Source organism: Nansenia antarctica, assembly GCF_963989245.1.
Source record: "Nansenia antarctica genome assembly, chromosome: 5".
NCBI classification, from domain to species: Eukaryota; Metazoa; Chordata; class Actinopteri; order Argentiniformes; family Microstomatidae; genus Nansenia; species Nansenia antarctica.
This window is the reverse complement of record NC_137690.1, coordinates 22,339,487-22,367,467: the sequence shown is the minus strand read 5'-3', so window position 1 is coordinate 22,367,467 and position 27,981 is coordinate 22,339,487. Positions and strand designations below refer to the sequence as shown.

Genomic DNA, 27,981 nt, shown 5'->3' with positions numbered 1-27,981 from the left:
GAAAAGACAAACAAAAAGAGCCTTAAAAGCAAACTGGGAGTGTCAGAATATTCTGCACATTTGGAGGTTACAGCGAGGAGCAATGTTATTCATGTGTTCAAAATATGCTGTCAATATTGTTCTGTGTTGTGCGGAGTAATTATCATGAATGCTTGAGTTGATGGCCGATGTGTAGGAATCAGAGAGACCTGTGAGCTGAATAGGGTCACGTTCTCCATCACTCTCAAACCAAAACCAAGTACTTTTCTGTGTGTGATACAAACAGAAAAGATAAGATGTAACTTTTAAGGCAAACTAGTGATCAATTATTTGCAGGGGCTTTTCCATATTGTAGTTTTGTCGGTCTCGTTCAACCTGAGGAGGTGACAAACATGGCCTCTGTATGAAGCCCTCTCCCTCTCTCCTGAGTGCAGTTGGCTAGGAGTCTCCAGAGCGCTTGTGGGGGTTAGTGACAGCCTGGGTGGCTTCCTCCGGCAGCAGGGCCGGGTCACTAAGGATGGATGTGCTCGTACAGAGCTGCCGAAGAGTGCTGAGGACCACTGGAGAAAAAGAGAACCAGTGAGCTTCATCGTTCGAGATGAGTTACAAAATAACTAACAATTAAACGGAGTGAGAATCACCCATGTATCTGTGCAGTATGCTACATAACACAGCAGGCACAAAGACAAGGCCAACCAACACCTCATTGTGGGCTTTGAATTCTGCAGTTTCATGATCTAGCTTCCTGTAGAGTACCCTACTGAACTGTTTCCAGTGATAAAAATCACTGACGTCAACAACCCAAACTTATGCCATCACATCCCTTCTTTGGCAGAGTGTTGAAGACAGAAGATAGTGAGTAATAAAGACGTAAAGAGTGGGAGAAGGACAATATGATGATGTTTCCTTTAACAAAAATTAGGGTGAAATTGACTGAATCAATAGAATTGGAATTGTCTAAGAGCCAGCTCACTCAAGCCACTTATTCCTACTCTGACACTACTGCTACAGAAAGACTGAGCAGAAGACAAATCAAGAGGTGAATCTTGATATGAAAAGAATCTTGAGCCAATTCACCAGTAAAAACACTATAGTTCTGAGAGCAATCCATGTTAGAGAAAAGCCTCTACATACAGTTGAGTGCTAAATCATGTCAGTGACTTGTTGGACAGGTGGAATGAGGGTCTGAAGGGTGGGTGTGTGCATGTGTGTGTTTGGTTTACTCACTGGGCCTCAGTACGGGTAGAGCACAGTGGCGATCCAGCCACTGCAATGTGGTCTCACACAGCTCCCCTTTGCTTGTGGTGGATACCGCTCCATTGAATGACTCAAACAGGGGCTTAATGATGATGCTGAACTAAAGATGATGGTCAAGGGTCAAACACACTACGTGTATACTGTACAGTATAGAGTCCTAACCTTTCAGAAGTTCTCGTTGCGGTCACTGACAGGATAGAGGAACACATGCCCATAAAAGGGAAAACTATTTGATGACTAAAATAGAGCAACTATGATGCCAACACCTGAAGCCTGACTAAGCATTTCCTCTGAGGTCGTTGGACTTTTCTTAACGTCAGAAATGCTAGCATTAGTATTCAAAGTATTGATGACTTTGACCACAAGTTGTCATAGGGCATCTAGTCTAGCATCTGATGTAAAAGGGATCTAGTGACACGTCAGAATAAAAATACCTAATTGTATTTTGTATTATAATCTAGTCACTGAGCACTTTATTAGTATACTAATACTAGGTAGAACCTCCCTTTGCTCTCAAAACAGCCTCAATTCTTCATGGCATTGATTACACAAGTTAGAAACATTCCTTTAAGGTTCTGGTCCATGGGGCGCTTGCTGGCATAGCACACTAAGGCCTCAGCCATGTAATCGCAGGGTCCCCGGTTCGATTCCGGCCGTCAACATATCCTGCATGTCATACCTCCTCTCTGTCAATCTCTACTGTGTCCATCCCATTAAATCAGAAATGCCCTAAAAACATTTAAAACATGTTCATGAAACTAGTTTGAGATTACTTTTGCTTTGTGACATGATGCATTATCATGCTGGAAGTAGCCATTGGAAGAATGGGATTGTGGTATTGTGGCCATGAAGGGATGCACATGGTCAGCAACAATACTCAAATAGCCTGTTGCATTCAAGCGATGATTGATTGGTATTAACGGGCACCATTACGCCACCTGAATGAATGGCAAGGTGTAGGTGTTCCAAATAAAGTGCTCCATGAGTGTATGTTCTATACTATGAGAAGCCTGTATGTAGGAGATCATTAAAAAAATGTCATTCTTGAGGCACTGATGCAGCAAAAAAGGATACAATCCAGAACTTCCAGTTCTGCAATGTGCGGCTTTTCACATACTCATCAAACTTCTCCCTCATGTGGTCAAAGCGGTGCCGTGTTATGGGCACCCCCGTAGCAGGCAGTTGCTCCTGACATGAGCTGTTGTACAGGAATGACAGGGAGATTATGTCACATACACTCAGAAATGGGCAGAGATGGTATCACACCTGGCTGAGAATCAGCATTCTTTAACTGCTTCCTATGCTTGTTTCCTGATATGAGAGAGAGATGACAGAAGAATTAGATTTGAGTAAGTACTTTATAGATGCGTTTAGCTCCTCAATCTCCTCTCGTAGTCTCTTGGACTCCTCTTGTATCTGCTGTCTCTCTTGTTGGAGCTTCCCGATGTAATCCACGGTCTTCTGCAGGGTGGCTGCATTGCTGATCTGCACAAAAACATACAACGAGGATGATAAAATTGGAGAGGTCCTCTAGAAATTCACAATAGAGGACTGCAGAACAAAAAGATGTATAGACATAAAGCTTTACATTTGACTGGGTGAGTGTGGGAACCAGATTGCAGAGTGTTTTGTAGCCAATGTTGATATTGAAACGTCTCTTTTGTTCAGCTGATATGTGGGTCACCCTACGGCTCTGTCAGAACAGGAGAAAACAAGAGATGCATCATGAGAGTGTAACTGCAGGAATTCAATAGTTTCCATCTTGAATACACTAGTCTACACAACGATTGTGTCACAAACAAACTGAACGACCGACCGTGTTTGTGACACAATCGTTGTGTTGACTAGTGTGTGTGTGGTCGGTCAGTTTGTTTGACACACACACACACACACACACACACACACCTGGGTGGACTCAGTCTTGGAGAGGGCTGTGTTGCTGTTGAGGGGAGACTGGGGACTGGAGACCTGCTCTGACCCGCATGGTGACGCCTGACCTGAGCCCCGTCCATCATGTGCTGAAATGGAGATGAACTGTTACTAAACATATCTGAAATTAAGACTACAGTATGGAGAGAAATACCATACACAAACTCTGTTATATTCAACTGAGAGTTGACAGGAGAGAGAATGGAGAGACAGGAGAGAGCACGCACGCACACACGCACACACACATCTCACCAGCACTAGCAGACGGCGCTTGTTTCTTGCGGTTAGGAGAATTTGTTTCCTCTTTAGGGACTATGAGCTGGGGAGACTTCTGAGTCTGTGGCAAGATATGAAATCCAGGAACCTGAGAGAGAAAGGGGGTGTGTACAAATAAACAACACACAAATTAAATTAAATGCATCGTTAAGGGGCAATCAGGGATTGGTAAATTAATGTTTTTACTTTTAATGTAATGATTTATAGTCCTTGGTTTTTAGAGTGAAAAATAAGCTGTAAATGCCTCACAAGCTGAGTTTAACCGCTTTAAGTAAAACTGAGTTGTTGACAATAAATAAGGCATGGTTGAGGTCTTACCCTTCCAAGGCTGGAGGAAGAGATGACAACACCCGTTGAGGGTATCACATCTGCTTTCAGAGGAGTTGGAGTTACAATCACTGCATTGTTGTGCCCTGGGAAGGGGGCTGGAAGGACAGAAACATAACCAGATCCATTTTAATTATTCAGTTCCTTACTTAATTGTCTCTAATACTGAGCTTGGAAACTGAATAAGAAGTGCAATAGCACTACCTTGTGGAGAGAACACAAAATGACAGCTCTGTACGTCAGATATTAATTCTCCATATTAATAAATATTATGTGACCGGGGAGCAAATAAAAGTCCATATAACAAATTATTTCAGAAATATTGTACCATTTGGTAAATACATTATAGCAGTCATAACTAAAGGTCCAGTTAGAGAACATTTCCTCAAGCAAAGGTCTGGAACATCATATCTAGCTTGAGTTATAATTAAGTGCCATACATATATATATTCAAGTACAATTCAATAATATTTCAACAATATTTATTGTACATTTTCACACTGAACTGGAGAGATTATAAATAATAAGTACATCTATAATAAATAAATGTTCTTTTCCCATTTCAAGTAAAATAAGGGCTGCATTTAAATGTAAAGATACATAAGAGAGCTTTTGAAAAATGTGCATCTTAAAATAGTGCTTAATTTTTTTAGAAAAAATGAAAATGAAAGTGTAGCTTGAGTTTCCCTTTCTCTTCTATTTTGCTAGCATATCCTGGGTTAATATTTCAGTTTTCTTTGTGGCTGATGATGCTGACATAGGTATCTGCTTGATTTATTTTATTTCTTTCGCCCCTCAAGTAAGGTTTCAAATACTGTACTCATGCACTCATTGACAACCCCATCAGTAAATGTTTTTTTATGTTGACACAAAATCCAAGCAACTTTAAGGGAACATTCATTAGCACGTTGTTGGACAGTGAATGAATGTGTTAGGATTCTGCTGGATATTGGGCTCTTAGATTGTGTATTTTCTGTGCCCTCAGTTCAGATTTGAGTGGGTATGTTTTTGCAAAGGATGTGTGTTTTGTCTCGTAGTGGCGCTTCACTTTCCCGCTTTTAATAATCGCCACAGTCTTGGAACATGTGAGACATAATGGTTTTGAACTGCCCGTGGGAAGAATGAACATGTAAGAGTCTGTCCATTCTTGATTAAAAGCTCTATTTTCGCTGTCTTTGGTCTTTTTAGAGCATGTGAAATTAGTTTTCTCTGACTCACTTATTTCTCAGACTATTGTCTCTCGTCTTTGTGTGTGTGTGTGTGTGTGTGTGTGTGTGTGTGTGTGTGTGTGTGTGTGTGCGTCTCTCTCTCTCTCACTGACTTCTTATCGGAATGCACAGATTCCATTGGCTGAGTAACTAAACCAGTGCTGTAAAGGCTAGAAAATCTGCGCAGTTTAAGATAGAAATGCTCAGTCAAAATGTAATAATTCTCAATAATGTATTGCTTATAGGTCCGGGTCCGGATAGGACGGCGTCGGGGTGCGGGTCTGGACCGCGGTCCACCTATTAGTGACCTCTGCATTATAGCATGCATGCATTTGATAAATACCATATTTTTCAATGTGATAAACTCACCTGTTAGGATAAGGTGTGAGGAGGGGATGGTGTTAGCAGGAACAATCCTTTGCACATGGCGTGTCTTTTTGTTGGAGCCAGAGGGCCGGATGGGTCTGGGCAAGGCAAAGGTCTGAGGGTGCTGGAGGGAGGTGGTAGGTGAGGAAGCCAGGGACTGGAGTGGGGTTGGTGCTGGTGGAGGGAGCTGGTGGAGGGAGCTGAACTCTGTGCCATGGCTGAAGGTGGTGGCAGCCTCACTGGACGTAACAGTGGAAGAGGCTGTGTGTGTGATGACAGAAGGGGGTGGGGAATCATCCAGGGTTGCTGCACCATCCGGGTGTGGGGGGGCTATGGGTGCTGCTGTGGCGACGCCCTGGCATGGCAGGGTGTGTGTCAGTGGGGGAGGGGCTGAGGTTTGAATAAGTGAGGAGACTCCTGCTTGTGTGTTAGTGGTCACCTGCCCTGAGAAGAGGGGCATGTAGTCCTGCACATAGGTCCCACTGGTTTGACTGGGCATGGGGGAGGAGACAGCCAGGGACCCAGAGGAGGAGATGAGTCGGTGGTCAAGACTGACAGACGGGAGGTCAGGTGAAAGGTGCATGGAGGAAAGTAACTGGGTCTGGTGAAACATGAGGAGAGATGGGAAGAGAAGAGAGAGGACATTATCAACTACAAGGAAAAAAACATGGTGTGACAACATCTAGGAATACAGACAGGAGAGTGTGTGTGGGGTCTGGGGTGTGTTAGGGACCAAGCCTAGGGTTTGGGGTTTACCTGTGGTTGAGAGATGCTGCTGGGTAGAGGAGTGACAGATGAGGCAGTGAGGGAAGCAGAGGGGAAGATAGGCTGACGGAGGCTGTGAAATAAGTCTGGAAGAAAGTCTCTAGGTTAGTTAGAATTAGTAGGACATCCACTCTCTACCTGTTAGAATATGCCACCTGCTGTATTAGAATTACTGCACAAGAGTTACAGGGTGCTCTAAGTTCCTGTAAAATAGTGTGTGTGTGTGTGTGTGTGTGTGTGTGTGTGTGTGACATTTTTTAGTAGTTTGTTACAGTAAGACAGTGCATTGTTGCTACCTTGTAATGGTTCAAAGGAGTCCATAAAATCAAGGTTGGGCTGTAGAGGGATGAGTCCAGGCTGGATCATATCTGCATTCCCTGCGTGGGCTATTGAGGGCAGAAAGGTCAGAAGTGAGGAGGATGAGAAGCTGAAGAGGTGTAGATCTGATCAGGGGGGAAGGTTTAGGCAGGTCTGGGTGATTGGAAATAGGTCATATCTGTGGTGCAGTGCATGACATTGGGAATTGGAATATGGCCCTCACCAATCTCCCTGGGGTTAGGCCATGCCATGGGCTGGTGTGAGGCCAGCGTGGAGAAGAGAGTGTCTGAAAACTCTGACATCAACACGTCCATGTCAAAGAGCGGGTCCATCTCCATGGGGATGGGTGACTCGCGGCTCTTGCGGCCGACACGGCGCCCGGCCACCTCCTCATCCTGACAAAGGGACACACGGAAAGTGTCTGGAAAGACCTCCCCAAACAGCGAAAACTGCTCCTCCGGTCCCTTAGGTGTTCAAAATGCAACACGCCAGCCAGTTAGTGAGACAAAAACATGCAGTGCACACTATGCAACATTTACATCATAGAACATAGTAGGCAAGGCAAAGGTGAGTACAGTTCACCTCAAAGATATAATGAAAGAAGCCAAAGTTACATGGGTAAGAATCAAACAGACATGCGACCCAACATTCTCTGGGTTCCACCAGGTCGGGTAAGGCAGCACACTTTATTTACACATTCCACACTCCAATTAAATGAATATGCACACTCAAAATGATACAAGTCATAACTAAACATGCCTCATAATGATATAAAGTGTAAACCCTGTGTTTGTTGGATTTGTTTGTTGCATGGTATACCAAAATGTGTACTCAATACAGCATTCAATAGTAATCCCATACAACTGAAAAGTGATCGTATTTCTTTGTGACAATCTTTGTGACATGTACTATAGATATATTTACAGCCATTAGCTTGCATAAAATGTTAAAGTAGTTGATCGAGGTATTAATGATGGCCTTTATCATGCCAACATAGGTGTTGCAAAACCACTAAGGCATTTTTCTACCAAAAATGAACATTCAACCCTGAATATTCTACGCCATTTTCCGAATGTTTAAATCTCAGTTGTGCTGATAAATCGTAACATTTTCACTGGAATGCAAATGTTGACGTATTAGTGAAAATGTTATAACGATACATTTCAGTGAGGTAGCACAACATACAGTACAATCATACCTTGAGAAGGCTAGAGAGATCATCATCCTTGTGCTTCTGTAACTGTAACAAAGAGAAAATCAATGTTGAGAGGATGAAAAAATAAAGGCTACCCATTCAAGAACCAGAGCACAGCAAAGTAGGTTATTCAACAACTGGTTGCCTCTTGAACGGTATATTTATTTATAAAATCAAGTAAAAAAACAAAACTAATAGTTTACGCTACCCTTTTCTTAAAGTACGTCCTCCACTTGTGATACTCTCTTATGACAATCTCGATTCTTCTTTTCCAATATTTCCCTTCTGTTGCTATTGTCTATGTAAGACATAGGGAGGGAGAAGGAGGGAAAAAATGATGTGGGGGAGGTTGAGGGTGGGGATATGAGTGGAACTGAGTAGGGGGAAAACATGATTGACAATGAAAAGAGACATGTGATGGAGCTAAAACGGTTCATATGGGATTAAAAAAAGTGATTTAGGAGTTTGGTTACTAGGCTGAAGCAGCAGTATGGTATTGTTGACCAAAGCCAAATTCAGCTTGTTCTCACCTCTGGTGGACGATGGTCCTCCAAGTACATTGTTCCGTCAAGAGGAGTAACAAAATGGCAGACAGGGTTCTCTCTCTTCTCTACATCTGTGAGCAGAACACATTCAAGAGCTACTTAAGAGACAAGAATACGATAATTCATAACACAATTGGCCGATACCGATTTTAAAAAATAGTATTTACCTATTTGTACCCTGGCAAAAACGACTTATTATTTATGCTGCACACGTTATTGCACAATGATTCCAGTTTCAAAATTGTCATTTTGGTCAAAGTATGTGTATTTTGGGCAATACATTTTATTTTCTTATCTCATAAAAAGATTTTCCAGGTGCTGTGAGGTATAACATTTTCTATTGCTAGAGAGCTCAGAAGTGTGACGTGGCTAGCCTGTTTATAAAGTTAGAGCCCAGAATAAAATATATATAAAATATATAAATATGTTTTTTTGCGAGTCACACCACATTTCTAAACATTTTACTGAGAATTGCTCCTAGCTTTATCTGCCGTTACTTTCCCCAACCTTTTCTTTCGTTCTTTTTTGTAATTAGAATAATAATAATATACAGTATATAATTCTCTACCTAATTCACAAGGTAAGAGGATCTTGTGAGACATTGCATAGCAATCACTCTGCCTAAAATATATTTTTAAAAAAATACATAAAGATAGGCTAACAAGTTTTGTCCTGTGTACCAACGAGATCGTAGTAGTCTAGACATTACACACGTTAAGCTAAAACGAATAAGGAAACATGAGTAAAACATGAATGTTTACAGCCTTCCTATTGTTTTTCAGCATTGAAAGCAAATAGGAAGGCATTGAAAATGTCGGACTGTCGACAGAAATTGATTCTGAATGTAGGCTCCTCCTATCTCTGTGGTATCTTTAAATTAATTATCTATAATAATTCATGTATTTTGAGAAATCAATCGATCAGCTAATTAAACATGCCTGACGTCTAAATTGAAAACAGAAACCAATTTGTCACTGTCAATACGTGAAATGTTGGTTACCTGCTGCATTGGTTACAGTTAGTGCAGACAGTTTTCAGTTACATATTCTGCTTCTTTAGATACTGACTAATATTTAAATTTTAGTCCCCATAGATTCTAGAAATATGTCCAAAAACACCTTGCAGACACCACACATCAATTTAAGGTCACTTGACTATGCTGTAATCTACTTAAGCATTTTCTAACCAAGACAACTAAATGCAAGTGTTTATTAACTAAATTACTTTTCAGAGAAATAATGCAGACACAGTCTTCAGAGAGGGATTCTCTCATAATATTAGTTGGTTTGGAGTGTCAACAAGGACATCTTTTTTTAATGAATAGGGCCCAAAATATGACTACTCAGTATCTAAGAAAGCAACATGTATAACAAAAAAATGTCTGGGCTAATCAACTTCACCCAAGGTCAGGGCCAAACCAGGAAAATGTTTTAAAGAAGTGAAACATCCCTTTAAGGCCTGCAATAGACATTTCTGTCAATCAGGATATGATTTCACCCCTGAGCTATAGAAAAGTTGACTGCTTACAATCTAGGGCTTTCCAGACCTAACACAGATATCTCAAGTTATCTTGTTGTTACCAGCCTCACTACAATGGGGTTAGAGGACACAGTAAACATCACACTGAGTGTGCAGCTCTTACACTGCATGTACCAGGCCCTCCAGATAGCATTGTTGAGCCGGATCTTGTCTCTCCACAGCAGCTTCAGGCCTTTGAAGTTCTTCCATTTTGGCGACACTAACTTGCCACTGAAAAGTCAGACAAAGATAACATAAGCCTCTTTATTGACCTACTCAAATAGAAGAAGCAAGTGTTGCATCATGTGAGTAAACAGGCACAATGAAATTGGAGAGGTTGATGTGTAGCAGTTGAGTAAGAGGTTATCATACAGCAATTGTACACTTGAACCTGTATTCAGACTGAAGTTCTGTGGCTCAACACCCGAGAGGACAAAGTAGCCCTGACAGCAGAGAAACACACTCCTTCTGAAAAGGCTGACAGAAAACATGCTTGAAAAAGTAGGCCACCACTGATACTGGAGACTGCATTACAATGGAATCAGAGGGCTTAGGGAGGAAGTTTTAGCATGTAGGCCTAGGCCTACTTTCCATCATGAATATGGTCCTAAAAAGGATACATTTCTATTATTTTTGAAGTAATGCAGTTGACGTGACGCTATTAGAATGATGACAATTCATCAAGCGAGTTGAAACCATCAGATAAAGGACTCAGAGGACTCAGCCAAGATGATCTGTACTAATACACTTGGTGCTATTACTGTGGCTCAATGCCTGCAAAAGTAACCTCTGCATAGAGGATTCCTGGTGACACCAGGCTGTAAAACCGCTCGATCTCTAACAGCCTGTATGAGGACACTTGGGAGTTACAGACCACCACAGCCCATTCATAACCCTAAATGAAAGGCAACACACTGCTAGTGAGTGGCAGGGTGGGTGGGTGATTTAATTGTGCTGCGTCATGCCATTTGAGTGCTGAGGTCAAGGAAGAGTGGACATGAATATACAAGACTACTCAAACCATGTCCAGCATAGTTTCATGAACACAAACAAATCTGTCAACCTCTTCCACTCACAGACGGTGTTAAGAAGTGCATTAGTTGGGTGAGTCAAATGCAGAAACTGAGTGAGGTCTTCAGGCTATATCCGATTATGTAGAGAGAGAACTTTTGTTGCTCCAAGAAATCACAATCTTCAATGTATATATGCTTACATTTTTGGGTATATGCATGCTTGTATTACTAGCAAATTCTTTCATCATTCATTTGACAGATGTTTACCATTTTCCAACAGCTAATCAATATAACATTATGTTTATACTTAATGACTTCAAATCCTTTCAACCTAGCCTAATCTCAGGCACAGGTTGAGGGATGGGCATTGTGTTGGCAAACCCTTCTAAGCAGAAAGCTGTCATAAGTGGGATGCCATCCTTCTGGCGCAAGTATTATGTGCTGACACGGGTTAAGGGCGTTCTGCAGGCTGCAGCAAAGGCTTTTATCATAAACCTGCCAGTTAATTAAGTTGTGTTCAGGCTGTTTGCATTTGCCAGGGCATCTGGTGTCAAGTGTACTCCTCTACACACACTGTCCAGGGTTAGGGTTAGGGTTAGGGGGGTCCAGTCTCTCAGCAAAACAGTGTGTGCGTGTCAGCACATTTAGGGTAAGGGATTCTATTATGCAATCTCATTTCAGTACATACTACTTCTACTATTTATCTACTCTCATGTGAAAATATGTCAGTGCTTTGAGGGGACTGAGTAGAGGCTGTGAGATAGGAGCCAACAGCTGTAAAAACACAAGTTCTTCCTCTAGTCGGCGACATCAGTGACCTTGAAGTTTCAGCATGTTTGTGCATGTTTTAATGATAGTCACCCCTCAATGAAAATATGTTCAACTCCAAAGACATAAGATTATACCATTGAAGAGTCAGCAACTCTATAACTTTCCACTCATTGTCCATTCCCCCCCCCCCCCCCCCGACCTCCCCCCTCTCTCTCTGCACTGATGTGCAGGGGCAGGAGTTACTGGTGTGTAGTAGTAGTAGACCCACCACCATACCCTAAAAATAGAGCTTTCCCTACTGGCTGCCCAAGTTAATGGACTGCCAGCAATGCAAGAAGGAGATCCTCTCCAAGCAGCTGGCTTTACTATGATACAGTAATCGAGCCACGGAGAACAAGAGAGGTAATAAAGCTAGATTGGGTTTAATTGTTCAACAAGCACGTTTTCTCAAACAGTTGTATCAGGGTTTTCACTGTTTATGTATAGACTAGTAAAACTAGCTGATTTTATTTCAGATAAGCAGCACACACGTGATTAGGCAAATACCTAACTGTCAAACTGGGGTGAGGCTCAGCATACATACAAAATACCAGGCCGTTAACGGAAGATCCATACCTAAAATGATCTATATGACTATGAGCACACTGTGTATCACACGTAACATTATCAACCATAACTGTTTATAGACAAAGAGCCATTCTCCAGAAACCCCAGTACTGTCAACGATCTAGCTTGCACTGCTAGCCTTTAAGAGTAAGTTTTCAACAATTAACCCATTAGAGAACTAAGACTCGTGACTACAAGTAACATCCCATGACTTCAGTTACATCGACACAGCTTCGAAGCTCCGGACCTAAGTCATGGGGTGGGACATCATGACTGTAAATGGTTAGAAACTATCTAGAGAGAACAGTGTTGTCTTATTACCCAAGCAAATCTGTCCAGCTGTACTGTGTACTAGCACATGACATGTTACATTAACGTTACACAAACATTACACAAATAAAAAAACGTCAGTAAGCTGGCAAACATGTCAAGCCGTCGCTTCGGGCTTCACTGTTTGTTCGCTGAGACACTGCACATCTTTACCTGTATGCAAGGGTCATGCACTGCACATCTTTACCTGTATGCCAGGGTCATGCACTGCACATCTTTACCTGTATGCCAGGGTCATGCACTCACATCTTTACCTGTATGCAAGGGTCATGCACTCACATCTTTACCTGTATGCCAGGGTCATGCACTCACATCTTTACCTGTATGCCAGGGTCATGCACTCACATCTTTACCTGTATGCCAGGGTCATGCACTCACATCTTTACCTGTATGCCAGGGTCATGAGACACTGCACATCTTTACCTGTATGCCAGGGTCATGCACTTACATCTTTACCTGTATGCCAGGGTCATGCACTCACATCTTTACCTGTATGCCAGGGTCATGCACTCACATCTTTACCTGTATGCCAGGGTCATGTACTCACATCTTTACCTGTATGCCAGGGTCATGCACTCACATCTTTACCTGTATGCCAGGGTCATGCACATCTTTACCTGTATGCCAGGGTCATGCACTCACATCTTTACCTGTATGCCAGGGTCATGCACTCAGATCTTTACCTGTATGCCAGGGTCATGCACTCACATCTTTACCTGTATGCCAGGGTCATGCACTCAGATCTTTACCTGTATGCCAGGGTCATGCACTCACATCTTTACCTGTATGCCAGGGTCATGCACTCACATCTTTACCTGTATGCCAGGGTCATGCACTCGAACAGTTTGGTCAGCGACGCGTCTATGGAGAGGTGGGATGTACTCGTCTTCCCGAAGTGATACGTCTGGCAGGTTTGCTTGTTGACAGTGTCGAAGTCGTAGCCTTTTTTCGGTGGGTGTTCAATGTGCGGCGAGGACACCATGAAGTGCCCGCTGTGGATGATTTGCGACTCGCGTCCGTCAGACTTCTTGAACCCCAGATGGGTTAGCTCCTCTGCGTCCGAGTCATCGTCCTGCTCTTGCTTGACGTTCGCCGGGGGACGGCGATGGTGTCGTGACTCCCTGGAAGCCATGTCGCACCAGCTTCTAGTCGACTCGTTGGTGTTTACTTCCCTACTGTCCTAGCTAATTAGCAAGCTACCTTAGCTGACTAGCTGTTACTCATCTATGCTAGCTAGCTAGCAGGCTAGCCAGATAGTTGTCTAAGTTAGCAAACAGTACAGTGGCAAAGTGTATGGAACAAGGTACTCAATTCTATGCGAGACCGATAAACTTTATCTTCTCCAAAATGGGTTCTCGAATAAATCATTTCTATCTTTTCTATCCCCTCTACCTCTTTGTTGTGAATTGTACTTCAACTTCGCTAATCTATTTTGCTACCAGCTAACAAAAGTGTGTCTTGCATCAAGGCTTTCTAGACTTGTGTGAAGGGACCTGTTGTGTTGCTCCGTCGTCTCTGGACACGTGATTGGCTGGAGTCAGAGCGACACGTGATTGGCTGGAGTCAGAGCAACACCCTCCCAGGCTGGAAATAACCCCGACAGGAGGGAGGGCAGCAACTTTTGCATACATTAAATCCTTTTGGACAAACTGCACCAGATATTTTGGTATACGCTTTACCTCGAAATGTGACACCTTTCATATAATAATGTGAATCAAGGTTTGTTTGAATTAGGGTTGGATACTAAAGATTCGACTTGCTAATGTAGCTAAATACCAAGTGTTCGTGGGCGTGGAGATGGACTTTTGTCTAGTGAGTCGAAGTTTCCTAATGTAGCCTAATATTTAAAAAAAAATATAGGAACCTTTTAAAAAAAGTATTATTCATAAACGCCCCTAGAGGCAAACGTTATGGAGTGCATCTTTATGCATGCACATTGATGTGTTCGGTTTTTATTTCAAACAATATTTTTTTACATCACAATCACTATTTGTGAAATAAATAAGTTAAACCCAACTCAAACTTAACACTAAAAAAAAGCTCAAAAAAGTACACAATATTAACTGGACTTTCTGTAGGTTAACTATAACACCATGTGTTGGGCTGTGGGTGATGAGAAAGCATCACTCTCAACCAGGCCGACATATTTTGCAAGCAGATGTGAAAATTACAATATTGTTTAATAATCTTTACCTGTACATAGTGTGTAATGCCAGCACTGCTGGACTTTCATGAGGTATTCAAAGAGCAATATCTAACCAAGTAACCTACATTCAGTATGGGGTAATTAAGTAATTTCTTTCCAGCACTCAAAAGTATTAGCAAACACAAAAAACAGAGCATTTGGTATAAAAGAGTGAACATAGTATACAGGACATAGAAAATCAAATCTAGCAGTACACAAGTTATCATTGTTCTAGCAATTTAAGGCATAGAACCAATCTGGAAGTATCCTACAGTCTGCTACGGGAGGTGCCACTAACTGAATACTTATTTTAGTAACATCAACTATTGCTAAGCTGTAAAAGCAAGTATCACATTTTACAACAGCAGCAGGTCATAATAGGATTCAAAAAGTGTATTGACCCTCCTGAGTAAAACAATAAACTGATCAGAAATGAGTGTACTTTGATAGGAGAGTGAAAACAAAAGTAGCAGGGGTTGATGGCAAAATGTTAGATCTTGCTGCTGTTGTATCATGCAGTTTAGGTAGACCTTGGGTAGAGTTGCACCATTCAACTGATCATCCTGGATCAGTTTCAGTTTCAAATTCATTTTGAGGAGAGAGGTGGGTAGACTCCTCTGGGACCAGTGTAGAAGAAGGGACAAGTGAAGACACAGAAGGTTGAGGACATGTTGAAAGGTGGGGCAGTTGGTTAAGAGGTCAGATGAAGTTAAATTTCCTCAAAACTAGTTGATGATTCTAACTTGCCCCTCTTATTTGAAGGAGCACAATCTTCAGATTCCTGCAAAAATAAACAAATAAACACAGAAAACATTTTAAAACAACTTTACAAATTGTAATTTGTATTAGAAAAACATATGAGTTGCATGCTAGTCTTGGATAGTGAAGGGGAGGACCTGAGTAGTGAGAGGAGTGCCTGAGGAGGGCTCCTTCTCTCCTGTGGACTTGCAGTCTCTCTTGGCTGCACTTGTGGTTGTAAACTCTGAATGGTGACTCTTTCCTGCAATACAATAAAGTCTGTCTAAGCATTGGTTGACAAAACACAGAACAAATAGATTTAGATTGTACAAAAGCTATATTTAAGAAACCTGGGGTGTGCTTGATTATGCTTGCCTTACAGCGCTTGCACTTCTGAGACACAAGCACATCATGTTTTTCTGATATTCAAATATGCATTTTCCAAGTCTGGTAGAAGTTTGTATCATACTTTCCAGAAATAAACCTTGAAATAAGGAAGAATACCCAACATCCACTACTTCTACTTTACCAAACCTTTTGGCAAATCTGACGGGGCAGTATCCATATTTACTGCATCTTTGTCTTTAAAGGCCTGCCCTACATTATTATTATTAATTATTAATGTTGATGTTTTTACCTGATATATGACATCCTGGTGCTGCACAATGTTATTGTACAATGATCCAACGCCAAAAGTGTCCATTTAGCTCAAAGTATGTATATTTTGTGCGATGCATTCTATTTTCTTAGCTCCTGCTGAAGCGATTACCCACAAGCTGTGATGTATGACATTTCATATAAGCTAGCTATAGAGCTCAGAGGTGTGGCTAGCCTGTTTGTAAAGCTAGCCCCCAAAATCAAATATAACTCTCTGAAACCCCTTCACCAGCTTTTGAATCACTCAGTACATCCATTCAAGTATTTTTTTTCAAGAAAAGCCATAAAAGCTAATCTGGCTGGCAAGGACCGTTACAAACCTTCATTGTCTTTATCACAGTCTTTAGATATTTAAACACATTTATTGTATGCATGGCTTGCATTCGATAGGCCTATGGTTAGGGTTTTTACTGCTAGTTTAATTTTTGTACATATATATGTCTTCTAAAACGATGTAATTATATGTTCAAGTGGATCAATATAAATCAGTTAAATTAGTTTCAACTAACAATTAGAACAGAATAAAATAATAATAAATAAAAAAATAGGCAAATATTATGTTGCTTAGTTAGGCTGACACATGACTGTGCTTAGGTAGCCTCTTTTGACTGACCACTCTTGTTATCTGTGCTCATCTGCTTCTCTTTGTCAGGGCTCTGGTCACTCTTGGCATCATTGCTGTCACTCAAAGAGGTTGCCATGGCTTCCGGGGCAGGGCTGGCACTATTGCTAGTCTCCTGCTTCAAGGGGGATGAGTCGGCAATGGAGCTTTGGTTACTGTTATCATCTGTGAAATGCCGAGTGACAGAAAGATGATCAGTATAACTGTAATTTCAAAAAAATAACATCAGTTGTCTGTCATTTGCAAGTTGCTCCTCATGCCCTTACCATGCATGTCCATCATTCCAGGAGAAGAGCTGTTCTCTGGTGTGGTAACCTCTGATCCATACTTGACATCCTTTCCCCTCTTCTTTTTGCTCTTCTGCAAGACGAATTAATTAGTCATCGATTTAATCTCAACATATTTACATGTTATCCTCCTTTATCCACTTTATGAATGGATATAATAACTTATGTCACATGTTTCCTGGGGCGGCAGTAGAATTGCAGGCTTGGTTCCCCAAAACACCCAATGAACTTACATCATCTGACTTAGGTTCGGCCACAGGCACCCACTTGAAGATTCGCAATGATGTGTCTCCGACAGTCACCCATTTCTTCTCCCTGAAGCATGTATGGCAAATAAGGAACAACAAGTGGTTGGTAACTGATGCATTGTGTGCATTATTCCAATAAAAAATAATAAGGCCTACTTCCTATGAACATTTTTTTTTTTAAATCGACAGGGTGAAATTATTCAGATTTGGCAAATTATCACACAAACATAGCAACAATCAATGACTGAACGTAGTAACAATGTCTCTAAACTTGATACCAATGTATCTATTTGCCAACTTTGGAGTTGCTATCACCCTTGAGCTCCCCCCCCCCCCCCCCCCACCCCACCCCCCACACACAGACAGACACCTCACCCCCCTCTCCCTTCCCTGGGCCCTTGTTGTCCTGGCCTAGGACACAACGAGCGCTAAATTTAAACCCCAGGAACAAAACAACGTCACGCACTATCGTCGAAATGCATCCTGCGGATATATTTCACAAAATCCCAGTTGTACATTATAGCTCTCTCCAGCCGGTCCCGTAGTATTGTACAACAGGCAAAGGCTTCATGCGACCGCAACGAAATGGCTTCTACTCACAAGATTTTTTTTTTATGGATTAGGATATGTTTTAAATATCATACAATTGTTTTCAGCGGCCACCTTCATCACGGCGCGACGCGCGGCACACCTGGGCCGAGGTATCATCCGACCAAATTCAAGTGTAGGTCTATTATTCTTTCCTTTCATTTGTTCTTTCTTCTCCATGTCATGTCCCTCCTCCTCCTCCCCCACTAGCATAGCCGCTGTCTGGTCTTAGAAAAAGCTTAAAGTTTTTCCTCTTACCATTTTCGTACTTTCTCAACAGCAGCCATAACCCGCTTGATGTCATCTTTCGCCCTGCTCCGTGTCTCCGCGCGCACTGACCTCCCCGACATAGCTGCTCTGCTCACGGTAGAATGTGTTACCTCGCCGGTCTGTAGCAGACACAATGTAACACTCAACACAGCTCTGGGACGGAACGCGCCTGCGCCGAACGCAGCGCAGAGAGCACGCAAAGCAAAGCAGCCATTGAACGCCATTGAATTACTGTGTTTTGTAAGCCAACAGGCGAGAAGTTGCACTATTCTATTTCACCAGAAATGTCAAATCTACGACGGCGCAGTGCTATCAACCACAAAAAAAGTCCCGTCATTTTTATGAGATCGTTATCACTTTAACGGGACATAAATATCACGTTAATACGAGATCATTAAAATACCGGATCATAGCCTGCCCTGCATCACTGTAGTGATGATTTAATTATACTGGATTTTCACTTGATCACTTGCATGTGGTTATGGCACAATTGGTAGAATTAATTCAGTTGACTTTCTTCTTGGCTTAAGACGAAATGTTACTGTCCTTGAGCAATGTAGACACATAAGTATGAGTACACCATGAAGAACTTCGTTCTGAAAACTATGACACAACGTTTTGCATGCATCTTCCTACATTATTTAGGCACCCCTCATATAGAAAAGTTTATGTCTAAAGAATGACATCTGGAGATCTCAATTTACAGCCAATATATTTTTTATTTCTCACATTCAAGCCATTTAAAGTGAATTGACACAATAAAGCAGAAAGTAGTTTATTGTTCACCATAAATCATGTGTGGTTTTCAACTAATTTTTATTAGCAAATCATACATATAACACACAGAAGTTGTAGAAGGATTCAACTATGTGTATGTGTATATTGTAATAGTTCTCAATTAGTCTTTTACAATTCCCCTTAGAAAACGTCAGACCCTGACGGTGACATTCCCTCTTGAGAGGAGGGAACAATCTCTCTGGTGAAAATTGGGAAACCCAGTATATCACTTGCAAATGTTTCCATGGATATCTCCTCTGGAATCTCTCGTGCCAGCAAGTCTCCTGAATGAATGAATGCATATACATATACACACACACACACACACACACACACACACACACACACACACACACACACACACACACACAGTTTTAATGGGTGACTGTGTTTTCTCATCACATTTTAGACACTGCTTTGAGCTGCATCTCTAAGGTGAGTGATACATACCTTCACATTGAAAGGTTCCAAGCTCAGATCTGCCTCCCTCTGGATTGAGGCCTAACAGTGTGGTGAAACATTCTGTCAGCTCGTCCTCAGTCATGTGTTCCCCTGAGGTAAAGAAAATTATGTTTAAAATGAAATACTAGCTCTGCCCTAGAACAAGGGAACACCTCTGGACAGTGTGGAAATAAACAAATGCGTCTGAGATGCCTGACTAAAATAATGTGCAGATACATAGCTATAACATACCCCTGGCCTGGAGGGATTCCAGCAGCTCGTCCCTGTTCACCACAGGCTCTCCTGTCACATAGGGATCACCCAGGACCTGGAATGTGAAAAGGAGCTCCTCCCTGGAAATGCCAAATGCTGGCCGGTGGTTGACGAACAGCTTAATTAACTCCTCCAGGTCAATGTCTGTCACATATCTCCCTGTCTCAGCATACCTGCTGAACTTGACCTCGTTCTGCATGTCCTCTAGCTAGACAGAGTACAATAAGAATGAGGAGTTTATTCTGTTTTCGTTACCATTAAAGTATGTTGTAGCTGGGAATATTAATATCATTGTTGACGAACTGAGGGGAAAACCCTTAGAATACAAGCTATTGATCATATATTGAGTGTTGGTTCATTGAGGACACTTGTACCTCTTGCTCTGTGGGGAAGAAGCCCAAAGCCCTCATAACGAAGGGCACCTCCGCCAGGGGGATACGGGTGGACACCTGTCGTGTCTCCATGGAGTCTATACCTTGGTTGCGCAGCTGACAGTAATAGAAAAAATCCTCCATTTCCTAAGGGAAAACAAAAGTATAAGAACACAGAATAATTGTTCAACCATAAACTATAAAGTTAGGTAACTTGTTGCTGTAGATTCCAGCAGTTTTACCCACTCTAAAAAGTTCCCCATCTCTCCCTCCATCCAGGACTCTGTAAAAGGGCATCAGGTCCTTTCCACCCAGGGCAGCGGCTTCCTCTAATGCACTGAACATGCAGTAGAAAGAAATTATTAAGAACGTATTCGACAGGACAAAAACGTGTCTCAGTAGGACCACACTCAGTTTCATAGGAAAATAAATCAGCGTTGCCTTTTGCAGTTGATCTTTTGGATATCACCTTATCAGTCAAGGATCCACTCACTTCAGACTGATCTCCCATGAGAGGACTGTGCAGTCAGACCCTCCTGCAGTAAAGACATATTGGCCGTCGTAGGAGCAGGCCAAAGCAGACACTCCTGTCGGGTGGCAGATCAGAGCAGACGACTTGTGAGGATTCCCATCAAGAGGCAGAATCTGGAGACCCACCTTGAAAAACAACAGGATGACATTGAATCAAATGTGAATACTAAATAAATAATCAACACTAAAAACATCAATATTCATAAATATGCATATGAAAATACTACTTGACCTCTTGAAACACTTTTAACTATCCTCTCCACACACAAGAGGTGATCTAACCTATAATCCTACTCAGTTACTGTCATCCAAGTATACTGCTTTACCTGCCTTTTGTATATATTTTGTACTATGGCTCTGTTTAATGTGCAGGGGGAGACTGTTCCACAGACAAGTGCCAGTGTAGAAGAAAATGCTATTTGCAGTTCTATTTATCTGGGATTTTGCAAGACATGATGTAAAAAAAGAAAGAAATACAACTTTACACCTCTCTGCAGAAGGCATATCATTAACATAGATCAGAAACAAAAGAGGCCCAAATATAACCCCCTGGGATACTCTGCAGGTTAACTCTCTAGCCTGAATATCATACTCATATGTACTTCTGCATACTTCTTCTATTCAGATAAGATTTGACCAATTTACTACTAACTCATTTAAACCCATACATTTCATGAATTAACAGCATTAAAAGAATGCTGTGGTCAACGTTGTCAAATACCAGTGGAATGGGTTGCTATAATACCGGACTGTAATTCATGAAGCAGTTTGTGTTGAGAAGAAAATCCTCAAATTGATTAAAAATCTCTCAAAAACCTTGGATATTGACATGAGAATAGAGACTTTGACATGAGAATTGACATGAGAATTTCCAACCTCTTTTTATGGAGCGCCACTACTCTTATTAGTTTTGCTAAGACTGGGAATGATTCAACACCTACCTCATTTGTTGTGATGTATGCAAGGTAACGGGAGCTTGGGCCATGGTGCTTTGACTTTGGAAGAATGACCATCTTTTCAACTGGAGACCCGAATGTGGGGCCAAGGAGTGTCTTTCTGTGAGGGGAAAACCAGGAGAATTTGTGGCCTGTAACCTACAGCCCAATTACAATCAGTGTGACAAGATCATTCAGCTGAAACTAGTACAAGATCAAGTGATTAATTATGTTAGTTTTTAAATGTAACGGGACTAGTCAGATGACTGGCTTGTTGCAGCCTTTCATCTTTGGGCCTTCACCTGCACATCTTTGTGGTGCTGTTGAAAAGCTTCATCTTGTAGGTGTCTGAGGCTGTGAGGAGAAAGTCCTCTGTGGTGAGGGGAGGGTACCAGGCCATGCAGGTAGGCACAGCACTCTGCTCAATGCGCTCGTAGCTCAGGATACGCAGCTCATCCTCACTGCTGTTCTCCAAATCATACTCCACCTGGGCAGTCAAGAACACACACACACACACACACACACACACAACTATTCTGTTGACTACTAGGACACACAAATTCAAAAATGTATATAAAACCACAAGCTACACGACAGCCCTCCTAGTGTGAAAGTGAGGGGGATCACCAGTCTGCGGTCCATGCCCAGGGAGAGTAGTCTGGGTCGGGTGCTGTCCAGGTACACCCCAAACAGGAGGTCCATAATGGGCTTATAGTGGGAGTGGTGTCTCCCCAGGTACTTCCATCGCTGGCATCCCTTACCAGTGTGCAAGCGGAACACCATCACTGCTCTTCCAGCATCCTGACCGAGGCACATGAACAGTGGGAAAAGCATTTAGTCAAGTGCAGATTTAACCAGAAAGTGTCATCAGGACAAATATTACCCTGATAGTTTCCTTATTCCAAAGTTTGTTTCACATCTGATTTGTCTGCTCACCGCTGTGGCCAGGTATAGGGAGTCTTGGGAGAAGGTCATGTGAGTGATGCAGTCTTGGCTGTTCTTGAAGCACTCCTCTGCTTCACTCTGCAGTGTGCAAGCATCCAGTACATGGACGGCTCCGCTGGCAAAGCCAACTGCCATGTAAAAACCTGTATACAGCATGTGTATTTTTCTTTCACTTTTTGGGGAAATCAATGTGAGATGTGTCTATGCATCAGCATACTGGACTTTGACTAATGATCTCAAATCAAACCGACAAAGGCATCTGCTGGGTTACCTTGGGCATCATATGTGATGCACTGAATCTGCCTCTCTGTCTCAAAGACCCTGCTGCAGATGGGCAGCTTCCTATCATAGTCCCACACCTTCAGGATGCCGCTGTGGCTGCCCATGGCAATAATTGGTTGCTTGGGGTGACAGGCCACAGCATGTAGTGCCTCACAATGCTCGCGCAGCAGCATCTGAAGCACACCACCCTGTGCCTTCACATGCACCACCGTAGAGTTGACTGTAGACAAAACAAAGTTCCTACAGGCAAGAGAGGGGTTAGAGACAGGGAGTTGGCCAAAACAGATAAGTATGTTACACATGTTAAACCAAATTCCTAACATGTTTACATGTCATGGCAATAAAAGTCTTCTGATTCTGATCTGATTCTGATTCTGATTCATCATAATGCTTCTCACCGAATATCAAACTGTTTCGCCTCCCAAGTGCAGTCCTCCAGATATCCCTGACTGCTGTTGGGTGGGACCTCTTTGGAGAAGGAGATGGATGTGATTGGGTCCAGGTTGAATTCGCTGTACCAGCTGATGAGCTTGAAGTTTTCATCATAGAATTTCACATGGCCCAGTGTGTCACCCGTCACAATGAAGCTAAGGAGTCAAAGGTACAAAAGTAAGAGAACAACAGCTACACACACCAGTGTCCAATATCAATACTTCAACAGTGGTAAAGGAGTCAGACTTGTCCAAGCAGGAGGCTATCCGCTTGTTAAGTCTGACGTCAAAAGTGACGTTTAGCCATTTCCGAGTCCAAATCAGAAATTCTCCGCACCGGAGTACCTGTGAACTACAGCGGTAGAATGACAGTTTAATCGTTTTTTAGACTCGGATCTATTCATACAACAAGGGACACAGCACTTTACCGTTTTCTCCATATTGTCAGGGTATTTGAGCCTCGGAAAAGCGCTATATAAATATAATTTATTATTATTATTATTTCGGCATCTCGAAGACAGCGCCTCAGCCAACGTTGGCCCCGGAAATACGTCACGACTTAACAAGCGGATAGCTCCTTTACTACTGATTTATGGTTAATTTTAATTAATTAATTAATTTTGCCATTTAGCGGACGCTTTTAATCCAAAGCGACTTTACTCCCCCTGGAGTAACTGAGGGCTAAGTGCCTTACTCAAGGACACACTAGTAGTGGTGTGGTTTCAGGTGGGATTTGAACTCACAACCAACCTTAAGTCCAACTCACTATCCACTAGACCACCACTACCCACACTAGACCACCACTACCCACATGGGTATGGTGTTACAGGTTCACCTGTCGATCAGAGTAAGCACAGTGATGCTGTCCTTCTGAAGTGGGATGAGCTTGATGGCTTTCCTGATGAGGGGTCGGGTGGTAGAAGAGCCTCTAACCATGTCCCACAGCACCAGGTTGCCTGCAGAGGTGGCAGAGAGGGCCTGAAGGCCCCTCCAGTGGAACACAGACTGGCTGAGGGTGCCTACAACCTTGTTGAAAGTCTTAGAAAATAAGGTAAAAGCATCAGTGAAGGGAAACGGAGAGGCAGTGAGAGATGGCAGTGGAGGAAGTTATGTGATATTCCATGAATGGTTGCATACTAGGGGTACAAAGGGCATGTTCAAAATAGTATTCAATTATGTAGGTGTAGAATAGAGAAGAGTAGAGTAGATACTGCATTGAGAGTAAACCCTCAAGAAACAGTATGCTATCAATAGGCTAAATAGGTGATCCAAGCACAGATTATTGACCATTTTGCTTCCAAGAAAAACAAAACAAAACAAAAAAACATTGACAGTCCTTACCTTATCCAAGAGCTCCGGGGCAATATAATCCAGACATTTCTCCTGAAAGAAATGACTAATTATCACATAATCTGCATACCTCTACAAAAACTGTAATACCACCAATAAAACAGATATTTGGTACTTGCCCTGGTATAGAATAAGACTTGGCTCTCACTGTTGCTGAGCAGCTGAGTGCAGTCATTTGGATTAAAAAGGATGTGATTCTGATAAGGAATACCAATCAGAATATGTCAGACTCACACATTGTCAAAGATATGATCTATTTTGCTTTCATTTTAAAGCTTTCTGTCATCTACTGTATATCTGGGACACGCAGGAGATCAAAATGATATACATATACAAATGTAGAATTCTTCCCAGATGAAATTTAAATAATATCAATGCGCTGAAATCCCCAATGGTTTAAATACACTAGCCTATACATATAGTGAGAGACTATACAAGCTTACCTGAAAACCATACTCTGGGCTGAGTTCAGTTTCATACAATGGACCGTCTGTCTCAGTTGCCCAGTCCCAAACACAAACTCTCTGCAAAGAGATCAGAACCTCACTGTATGTCTTCTTGGGTTCAGCTAAAATACATAACAGGCTCATCTCAACGTTTCAGATGTCTTGCCTTCCCTTTTTCCTTCTTTGACTACAAATATATATTTCAAATATGTCTAAATTTATCTTGAATGGAAAGCATCTTTGAGTAACTCTGAGGATCATGAATTTCAAATGAAGCTTTAAGGAGCTACTGGCCCTGCTACTGAAAAACTCACCTGAACTTCTCCAGCTCCGACAGTTACCAGGTGTTTGGAGTCCTTTGACAGTGCCAAAGCTGCTACACCTCCCTCAGTGTGACAATCAAATAACGTCTGCACAGGAATCCTGGAACACAAGCCGAACAACTACTGTCAGGCTTACAAATTCCCAAAACAAACAAATCCATTGCAAATATACAGTGGAATAAAATGCTACCCAGAGTAGGAGTCCCAGATGATCACCAAGCTGTCATGTCCTCTGTCTGCTGTCACCAGCCAGCTCCTATCCTCACTCACGCACAAACATGAAATGGGGCTGCAGTGACCCTGTGGTAAATGAGTTCTTGAGTTTATGTCACAAATATATATTGTATGTTTCATTTTTCATCTTCACATTGACAATTTGACCTCATATTAATTATTTCCAGCATCATACTTTATTTACAAAGACTAAAACAAGTTTTCAGTCAGGGAGAGGGTGTTTGCAGCTATAGTTTTTGGTGAAGTACCCCTAATAGTATTGGAAAAGACTAACTGGGCCAGACACTTTTAAAGTAAACCGAGTTTTAAAACGGTTAAGGTAAGATGTAGGGTTATAGTTAGGTAAGATTTATGGTCAAGGAGGTTAGGGATAAGGGTAGGGTCACCTCAAGAACCCAACTTTGCATCTACCATCAAGTATTTACACTACTAACATTATACTTGACATTGCACTCCCTGTACCCACTGGTCTTTTCCAACGAGCATCTGGCCAAGTTTTCAACATGAAATCTTGCTGCAAGATTGTATTGATGGGAAACTATGCAGCAGTGATTCTGTAGATGTGTGGCTGTGGTGTGGCTGAAGGATGGTGAAGTACAAAGATGTAACAGCTGAGCATTACCTGAAGGAGATGCTGGGAATTTGAGGTGTGATCGAACATGACGGCAACATGGGCCCCACCATATAGGATCAGCAGCTTGTCCTGGTCTTGTAGGCTGAAGACAGGTAGAGCTTGGTTTATCCCGAAAGCCCACTCCAGTGTCTGTAACCACACTGTTACAATTACAATTACAGTGACATGAGATGCTGGGCAAAGCACCCAACCGACAGTGCTACAGTTAGCATATAATTTATTTGACTTATTACAAAGAAAGCCGACAGTACATTTAGCTGATTCTAGTCAGTGATTCTAAGACTTACACTTATAAAGACAAAAAAAAAGATTAATTTACCAGTGCTTGGGTTTTGACCTGAGAAGACTTCTGCTTGGGTAACAATGTCATTGAGGTGGCTGTGTAAACTTGAGAAACAGTTGGATCCCCAGAATTCTTAGATTTATCATCTGGCTCAGGTTTCTCATTTCCACGAACACCCTCCTCACTCGTACTTTCACCATCCTCCTCTCTTTGACCCAGGACCTCTCCATCCTTGTCTGGACACTGTTCCTTCACATTGCCAGTTGTGCCCTGCTGCTCCTCTGGAGGGCTTGGCAGGAGGTCATTGCTGTCTGTTCCAACTCCTGACATCACTCAGCTCACCACACTCTGTTCTTTCAGATTCAGAACATATGAATAAGTGCCCCCATTCGAAATAAAATAAATCCCCCCACTGTATAGTATTGCTTATCATACTCAAGTCTAAATTTAAACACTCACAAGTACTAGGCCTAGAATTCTATGACCTGTCTATTTTGCTCAATGAATGACATTCCATGGCAGCAATATTACCTTTTCAAAAATGTGTTTGTTTGTCTTGTCTTTATTTATTTGGTTATGAAGCAGTATCTACACTTGCATGGGTATGTAGGAGTCATATTAATCATAATCAAGCAGCATATACACTGATGAGCCAAAACAGTATGACCACCTGACTAATATGGCAATTAAGCTCCCGCCAAGGCATGGACTCTACAAGACCCCCTGAATGTGCCCTGTCGTATCTGGCACCAAAACATTAGCAGCGGGTCCTGTACATTTCGAGGTGGAGCCGCCGTGGATCGGACTTGTCTGGCCCAGCACATCCCGCAGATGCTCACTCGGATGTGTCCCTCCTCGGACCACCGTCGCCAAGTAGCCTACTACTCACCACTGCTGACCGGGAGCACCGCACAAGCCTCGCCGTTTCAAGATGATCTGACATGGATGGATGCTCCATAACAATTTGGCCTGTCAAAGTCGCTCAGCTCATTTCTCCTGCATCCAACACCATCGATCAATCAACTTCAAGAACTGACTGAGATAATCGATGTTAACTTCACCTGTCAGTGATCATATTTTGTTTTGGCTCATCGTTGCATGTATGTGTGTATGTAATATGTGTGTGTTTTCAATTCAACTTTTAAAATCACTGATTTAACATGTCACTGGTCCAAACTAACAAAAGACAAAGCTAATGAAATAGCGTTATTGGCCAGCTGCTTTGTAACATGTTGTGCTTAGCTAGTAGGCTACAACACTGACCGGGAAAGTGGAAAAGGGGTACATATAAAGTAGTAAAAGTGTAGTATAATGCATTGCATTGTATCGTAGAATTAATGTAAAGCATAATCAATGTAAACCACACCAAAAAGTAACTAATGCACTGTTATATATTAGCTAGATAATCTGAAATTGGAATTTAACAATACTTACCGGTACTCCAGAAACGTACAAACCGCGTCTTGTTGCCTAGATACGCTGGCTGGTATAGAGGGCGTGGCTAGAGCAGACAGATGATCCTTTGCATTATGGGTCGTAAACCAACTGAGAGGGTCGTAAACCAACTGAGAGAACATTCATGAGCTTTGGTAGTACAGTGATCTGTTTTAGAACTTCTCAGGTGAGGGACTCTGATCAAATGTTTTCTCTATATTGGTTTAGTATATTTGCTAGGCAGACCAGAACATACAATATATATATACATAATTATATTTTATTTTATTTTA

The 27,981-nt window shown here is 42.1% G+C and overlaps 3 protein-coding genes across 3 annotated transcripts; all 3 read right to left on the bottom strand.

Moving 5' to 3' along the window:
• Window positions 1-417: 417 nt before the first annotated feature.
• Window positions 418-13,627, bottom strand: mlxip (MLX interacting protein; the record flags this gene model as incomplete). The annotated part of the gene is made up of 17 exons (XM_080532774.1): window positions 13,219-13,627; window positions 9,808-9,914; window positions 8,151-8,236; window positions 7,829-7,918; window positions 7,624-7,665; window positions 6,649-6,889; window positions 6,404-6,493; window positions 6,099-6,193; window positions 5,346-5,943; window positions 3,760-3,866; window positions 3,418-3,529; window positions 3,142-3,254; window positions 2,825-2,929; window positions 2,594-2,721; window positions 2,311-2,434; window positions 1,207-1,336; window positions 418-539 (listed from the first exon to the last, which is right to left on the bottom strand). Exons 1-17 carry the CDS (start codon window positions 13,533-13,535, stop codon window positions 418-420), a joined length of 2,607 nt encoding a protein of 868 aa, XP_080388900.1. The 5' UTR covers window positions 13,536-13,627.
• A 974-nt stretch (window positions 13,628-14,601) lies between these two features.
• LOC308157294 (B-cell CLL/lymphoma 7 protein family member A-like) lies at window positions 14,602-18,114 on the bottom strand. Its single transcript, XM_080530829.1, has 6 exons — window positions 17,987-18,114; window positions 17,126-17,207; window positions 16,872-16,965; window positions 16,597-16,770; window positions 15,485-15,588; window positions 14,602-15,369 (listed from the first exon to the last, which is right to left on the bottom strand). Exons 1-6 carry the CDS (start codon window positions 18,076-18,078, stop codon window positions 15,298-15,300), a joined length of 618 nt encoding a protein of 205 aa, XP_080386955.1. The 5' UTR covers window positions 18,079-18,114; the 3' UTR covers window positions 14,602-15,297.
• Window positions 18,115-18,916: 802 nt separating this feature from the next.
• cfap251 (cilia and flagella associated protein 251) lies at window positions 18,917-26,584 on the bottom strand (the record flags this gene model as incomplete). The annotated part of the gene is made up of 20 exons (XM_080531471.1): window positions 18,917-19,059; window positions 19,226-19,327; window positions 19,469-19,697; window positions 19,864-20,007; window positions 20,107-20,197; window positions 20,354-20,517; window positions 21,333-21,447; window positions 21,629-21,813; window positions 21,954-22,127; window positions 22,263-22,414; window positions 22,543-22,793; window positions 22,952-23,140; window positions 23,820-24,022; window positions 24,326-24,367; window positions 24,454-24,531; window positions 24,778-24,858; window positions 25,095-25,203; window positions 25,294-25,403; window positions 25,960-26,100; window positions 26,291-26,584. The coding sequence occupies 20 exons, from the start codon at window positions 26,582-26,584 to the stop codon at window positions 18,917-18,919; spliced, it is 2,997 nt and encodes a 998-aa protein (XP_080387597.1).
• Window positions 26,585-27,981: the final 1,397 nt, after the last annotated feature.